Genomic DNA, 7,502 nt, shown 5'->3' with positions numbered 1-7,502 from the left:
CACTGATTTATGACTTTATGATTTATAGACTTTATAGTTTCTTATTTTAAAAATGAACAAAATAAGCTAACCACTAAAACAAATAAAGCGTAATGTTACTGAGCAACGTTAATATGCAACGTCAGATAGCATTTATGGTTTTTAAACTAACAACTTGCTAAAACACCGTATAGTGGTCACCTCCATTGATTTATGAAATTGAGTTATGATGACACATTATTTGTGATGTACGGTTGAGGATATCTTCCAATATGAAAACCAAATACATTGTTTTATTAACACAGTTGGAAGTTGAAGACACTGTGTTAAAATGCCGATTAGTGTATATAACGCATATACATACAGTATTACGACGTGTTTTGAGCTGACGCTCATAGTTAGGCAGTCGTTTTTTTCAAACGGATGTTTTAATACAATTTCTTCAAGTTTACAACTTTTAACTTACTGTTCTCACTAATGCGTATTATTTTAACTGTCTTCTCTTCTTCAACACATATATATATATTCCTTAAAAACGTCATTCCCCGGATAATAAATCACCAGCACCAAATAGGACAACAACTTGCCATACCCCAGGAACCATCCTTTTACAGTAGTTTTGTTTGCATCATCATGACACCAGAAAACACTTCTTGTGACTTCATTCGCTTATAACAAATATAAAACAGACTCCAGACGATGAGTGGACTGGACTCAGTGAGTTTAGTCTTTTACAATTTAATCTATGGAGAGAGTTTCAAACTTAAAAATAGGATCAAAGTCCAAAGATGTGCATTTTAAACATTGATTCTATTTTAATTTTAAAATTTAATGCACAAGTTGCCTTAATTCTATCTTATATGGAGAGTTCGTTCTTTAATGGTCAGACATCTTTGAGTAAATATTCTGTCATTGATGTGTTCTACCCACAAATCTTAAAAGTCACGAAATATATAGGATATGAATACTAGTTCTAAGAAAGAAAATAAGAAATAATAAGTAATTCTACGTTCGTTGGTAAAATCAGGTAAATTACTTGTTTTTCTTTTTTTGTTGTTAGAAGCTGGTCGATTAAACTTTGCAAAATTAGTTAACGTTCTATACAATTAAAAAAAAGAAAAATAATGAACTGTCAAGAAAATTATAGATCAGCTTAAAGTTTTTAAACACAGTTCTTTACAATTAATTCATTAACCAATAAAAGTAAAGTGATCACGGTAGTTTACAAATTTCCCACTAGATGGCAGGAAGGTAAGTCAAATTGTTTGGTTTGTTTGAGAAAAACCTTCAAAGCTACAAATGAGCTCAAATTCGATGACGAGGAACCCACTTTGAGACTAATAATGGTTGGAGACGGCTTGAATGGGTAATGATGAAAAACTTTAATATAAGTTTAACATAACAGCAATTTGTTTTTCTTCATTACCAATTCAAGCCGTCTCCAACCATTACTACATATGAGCTATCTATGATAAGTATAGTACGATTAATATTATAACTACTTCATCCATTTTCAGATATTTTTATGTACATTTTTAATTACACTATGTGCTCATTATAGACAAGAACAAAATAAGTTAAGGTGTAAATGAAATTTTTTTTCTTCATATCAAGTGGTTTAATTAAACACCTCATCAATCAATCAATAGTGACATGATGCAGACCATGATGCAGCTCAGACATTAATCATTCGGGTGTAATATGAACACTTGATTTAATATTTGAACTCTATCTAGGGAAATGTTCATTAACCTACATCTTGAACATACTGACCCTATTTGTCTCAAATAACACTAGTTAAATTCATAAAACTTGTCACGGTTATTTTCATGTAACTTTAAGAGGAATTATAACTAAACTGCTGCTTTTTGTGAATGAAAGATGATGATTTGCTTCAAAATTTTGTTTTAATTATATAAACTGCCTGATAGGCTGTTTCAAGTATATTGTTAACAAACATAGTTGTAATCGCCATAGTTCAGTTACGAAACGGATTTATTGGAAGAATTGGTAGAAAGTTTTAGTAACACAATTTTGTGAAAACCCGAAATTTGTATAAGAACATTAACTAAAATAAGCAGTAAAGCTAATTGTTATTCAATCTCCCCTACCGGCATTCAACAATTTAGTCAAACGGTTATTAATCACAAATATTATATTTATTTATAGATGATATTTTATTTCCTTGTGTATGAAAACTTTAAAGATAGAGCATTTTAACGTTTCTTATTATGTACATCCATTTCACGTTCGTTCTTCTATACAGTCATTCCACGTATAAATTTAGGTCCAATTCCTATAGGTAATTCATTGCATACGCAGACTGTGAAGTAGATTTTTCTAATTATACTAATATAGATAATATTATTTTTAAAGAAATCACACGAAAATTTATCCACATGAGAAGAAATGTTATATGTTTACTATTATTTTCTTCTTTAAAATATTTCAAACATATATTATACACAGCACAAGTGAGTGATGTTAAAGAACCTGTACATACATTGTGAGCGATGTTAAAGAATCTGCATATACATAGTGAGCGATGTTAAAGAACCTGTATATACATAGTGAGTGATGTTAAAGAATCTGCATATACATAGTGAGTGATGTTAAAGAACCTGTATATACATAGTGAGTGGATGTTAAAGAACCTGTATATGCATAATGAGCGATGTTAAAGAACACCCTCTTGCATCCTCAGTGCACAATTCTTTTTGTTATCAAACATAAAGCTGCATAATGAAATTATATAATAACTTTAAAATGCTAAAACAGTTTTGGCTAAAAAAGTCTTATACATAACAAACTTGAGGACAATAGTCAACCCTGTTGGGAGCTTTCACTGCAGTATCCGTGGTAGGCAATTCTTATTGCAAACTCAAAAACAAACTTGTATAATTTGTTTGATTCAAGGTTTCAATAATGTAAGTGTTTCAGCATGGATATCGAAATTTTGTACAAAAAAATATTAATAGGCAATTTCTTTCTATATATTTATTACATGTTAAATGGAAACAGATTTTTAAAATATTCATTTCCTACTTTTGTGAGCAATAATAAACTTTTACAAGTTTAGAAACATAGAAATTAAAGGTTGTGAAATATCTGATGCCTCTTCTAAGTGTTTAACAAAGCAAATGTTTTATTATAACGCTGTTTTAGCTGGTAGTGGTAATCCTGATCACCGCTGATAACAATAAAACTCTCTATCACGGTTTGAGATGTCTCAAGAAATGTATCTTTAGCGTTCATAGAATGTATCAGCATTTATTATATTCAGCATCCTAAGTAAAATATTTTTTTCTTTGTAATAAATATTAATTAAAGTTTTATTACAAATCCTTTTGTAACTTAGCCTGTGTTATAAACATAATTCAAAATTTAATGCTTACCCTCTCATGAGCTTCAGCAGCTAAACCGGATTTCATTGCTCTGTTTTGGGCCATTCTTTCAAATGTCAGTTCAATAAGATGTAAGTTTTAGTCAGGTCCATCTTGTGCGCAAGGCGGCCAAACGTATTCTATACAGTAGAAAAGGCTCTGAAGAAACTAGTCAAACACCGGTTCGTGTGCCACTTAATACTGCCCCAATATCAACAGAAAGATAGAGTTGTCACGTGACTCTGTCGGAAAACCAATTGGATAACACCTAAAAATGAGTCATAGTGACCCTAAGTCTTCCTGAAAGCCATGTGTATGGTCTAGTAACATATAGTTACTATCTATTGTTCATTATTGCTATTACATTATACTATTTCTGTGTCAGTAATCCAGCAAATTGGCTAGGGAAGGTGGCCTTTTCCAACAGTATCAGAGATATTTAGTTTATACATAATAGTGACCTATTTCGTTCAATAATTATTTCGAAGTCAGTTTCAGTTACAACTAGACAAGTTTAATATTTATAAGAAGCTCATTTGGTCGTCCAGATGTTTCAATATGTAACAATATTGAAAGTTATTTTCTTACTTAATTAACCTGTACTACTTCATCTCATTAAAAATGTGGTTATTTTTACACCTACTGTAAATTAACAATTCATGTTTCAAAAAATGCAAGATGTGCGCAAAGCATTTTAATAAAATGGTTATAGTAGAAGCTGAGTGAAGAAAACACTGATCATATTTGTGTATTGTGACTCTTTATGAAGTAGCTGTTAGTTTGAAGTTTCATAAAGTTTGTTTAGCACAAAGCTACGCAACAAATTATCTGATAGTTGTCCACCAAGTGAATCGAACTCTGAATTCTAACATTATACACCCTGAATCTTGCCATCGAGATACCGAAGGACAAGTTCCTGTTATTTGTCTGTAAAAATCATAAACAGTGTCTGTAGTTAGTACTGAGTATTTAAAGTAATGAAGAGGATACACTATATTGAAATATAAACCTGCAGATGAATATAGATTGTTTATTACCAAACTGCTTATGCGTAAGGCTAAATTTTCGTGAACTAACTAATATAAATATCTATAATCAAAATTTATTCTTGTCATCAAATGTGAAAAGTTTCATTAAATGATTAGGGTAAAAATGAGTTTACTGTCTCAGATGCACTTACAAAGAAGTTAAAAATGAGTTTACTGTTTCAGATTCACTTACAAAGAAGTTAAAAATAAGGGCCACATCCTCAACTGAATAGTCGTTCCTACATTTCCTAAGTTATTGTTCTGTCAACTTGCTCAATCGCTCTCCAAAACCATACTAGGCTACATTTAGTATGTTATATCACTTATATGTATTCCTATTTTATTGTTTATCTAGCTACAGATATAAACGTCTGTATACATCTTCATCTGCTAGTTTATACATTAGTCTATTAGTCTAGATGTACTTAAGTATGTATACCTCTCATTTTATCATATATATATTTATCTGTCTATACCTCACTTTAAAAAACCTGTCTAGAAATATCTCTTTGCTTGTGTTTATGGACAGTCATCTGGTTATCCAGTGAATTTTGTTGATATCATTCCTACAAAGAATGCTAAACATTTCGTGATGAGCTCCACCTCCTACCAGGCAACATCCGGGACTCTGTCAAGGGTAAAAGGTTAGTAACGGCCGACTGCTTTACGTCACTAACAAGAAGGGTAATCTAAATTACAAGATCTCATGAAGTTATAAACCATTAAAATTTTCCTGTTGTGCTTCTCCTTCATTTTGTGTTTCGTTTTGCCTTCAAACAATACAAAATAAAATAAAAACGCAGGTACGTACATGTATCTTACCTGTGTTACCCCTTGTTCTTATGATTTCACTGAGGATGATGATACCATTGTTTTAAATAACGTTGGCTGTTGTTAAGCGCAAAGCCACCACGAGTATCGAAACGCGGTTTTTAACGTTGTAAGCCTGCAGACTTGCCGCTGAGCCACTGGGGGGGGGGGGGTCATAAGTAAGGATACATTTGATAAGTAATTTTTATTTTGACTGTAACCACTGTGAACTACTAAGTTAAATATGTCCACTAATTTATGTTTGTCTAATTAATAGGCAGAAGTGTGACGTGTAATGACAAAATATAGTGCGATAAGGCTGAAAATCTTTACTAGTCTAAAACTCTATACTGCACCCAGTGACACAACGGTATATCTGCGGACTTACAACACTAGAAACCAGGTTTCGCTACTCGTGTTGGGCAGAGCACAGATAGCCCGTTGTGTAGCTTTGCGCTTAACAACAGTCAACGTTGAAATCAAGTGAAATCATAAGAACAAGGGGTAACACCAGTAAGATACACGTACGTACCTGCTTTTTTATTCTATTTTGTATTGTTTGAATGAAAAACGAAACACAAAATGAAGGAGAAGCACAACAGGAAAGTGTTAATGATTTATAAACTTCCATGAGATCTTGTAATTTAGATTACCCTTCTTGTTAGTGACGTAAAGCAGTCGACCGTTACTAACCTTTTACCATTGACAAATGTAGCTTTGTGCTTAAACTACAAACAAATAAACTACATACTCCAAAACGAAATATTACGTATTCTGCTCAGTCAGACAACATGATAAAATTTCGATTTATTATACTTTTGTTTGTTTGTAGTTAAGCACAAAGCTACACAATGGGCTATCAGTGCTCTGCCCACCACGGGTATCGAAACCCGGTTTCTAGCGTTTAACGTCCGCAGACATACCGTTGTGCCACTGGGGGGGTGTTATTATACTTTACCAAAGCCAAAAGCCAAAATTTTATACATATCTGCCTTGTTCTTAATTATGTTACCAAATAAATTAACCATAAATAAACTATCAGCATGAGAACCATCGACCTGAATATTAAAATAGTCAGGAGAATGAGAGTGTGTCAGTTCATATGTCAAAGAAGACGTCATAGTTGGTAAATATTGTTAGTAAAGTCTGATTTCTAAGTAAGCTTTCCTTTCCATGATGAAAATTAATATGACCATCGGTTGAAGTTTTAAAATTGCTTTAAAAGGATGGATATATATATATATATATATAAATGCTTAAAAATCGTTCATTTCACAGTTGTTTAATTCATTTTATGTTATTGAATGTTTTTAATTGAGTGATGGGGCTGTCGTTTAAACATGTGTTTATATAATAAATTCGTATTCTTTAATGATTTATTTATATCTAAACATTAGTAGAAGAATGTGTTTTTTGTTTAGCAGTTGTAATTCAAAACGTTTGTTTATTATGTGAGACATATTTAGTATATGAGCAGTGTAACTAGAGTGTTTTTATATATATATACTGTAAGGCACACCATACACTGAAGGACAATGGGTTAAAGTAACTACATCGATATACGAAAACAATCAATCTGTTGTATTGACCATGGAATGCTGAATCTCGGAATTTCTTTGCAAGAGTTTCAGAAAAGAGAAAAGTGACATTTGTTTCTCGGGTTGGTCAAAGTGTAGCAGGCAGCTAGATGCTTCCAGTGATATCATATTTACATAACAATGAAAATTATGTACATATAAATTTGTCGTATAACACCTAGACTAATTAATTTCATTATAAATAAAACCTGATTGTTGCCTAATGCAAAATCAAATAAACCTGCCAGGCAGTCTCTGAAGCTTGATTAGATTTACCAGATAGTCCTTGAAGGCCAACTTCTTCTGCTTGATAGTCCTTAAGGTTCAACTACATCTGCCAAGTAGTCTCTGAAGCTTGATTAGATTTGCCAGGTAGTCCTTGAAGCCCAACATCTTCTGCTTGATAGTCGTTAAGGTTCAACTACACCTGCCAAGTAGTCTCTGAAGCTCAACTATAATTGCCTAATACTCGTTGATTTTGAACTTCCTCTACTTGATAATGGGGTAAATTCAAGTACACCTGTCAAGTAGTCGCTGAATTGCGACTACATCTGTCTGATAGTAGTTGTAGCTTTACTAATCCTACCCTATAGTGTCGAAACTGGACAACTCGAGTCTGGTAATAGTTTAAGCTCGACCACACCTGTCTAGTATTTATTTAGAAGCAGGAAACCATGCACATGTAGCAAGAGGAAGTATGATGATATGGTAATATTAATATACGA

General features: G+C 32.4%; 1 protein-coding gene across 1 annotated transcript in view; it reads right to left on the bottom strand.

Annotated features, from left to right (window-relative positions):
- The window catches only part of LOC106465389 (myophilin-like), a 9,394-nt gene extending 5,855 nt beyond the window's left edge, over positions 1-3,539 (bottom strand). The window contains exon 1 of the mRNA XM_013925616.2: positions 3,375-3,539. Within this exon, the coding sequence (XP_013781070.1) occupies positions 3,375-3,428 (54 nt within the window). The 5' untranslated portion in view covers positions 3,429-3,539. The remainder of the gene's footprint in view (positions 1-3,374) is intronic.
- Positions 3,540-7,502: the final 3,963 nt, after the last annotated feature.

Source organism: Limulus polyphemus, unplaced genomic scaffold (genome assembly GCF_000517525.1).
Source record: "Limulus polyphemus unplaced genomic scaffold, Limulus_polyphemus-2.1.2 Scaffold67, whole genome shotgun sequence".
In the NCBI taxonomy this organism is placed as follows: Eukaryota; Metazoa; Arthropoda; class Merostomata; order Xiphosura; family Limulidae; genus Limulus; species Limulus polyphemus.
This window is presented reverse-complemented; position numbering and strand designations above follow the sequence as displayed.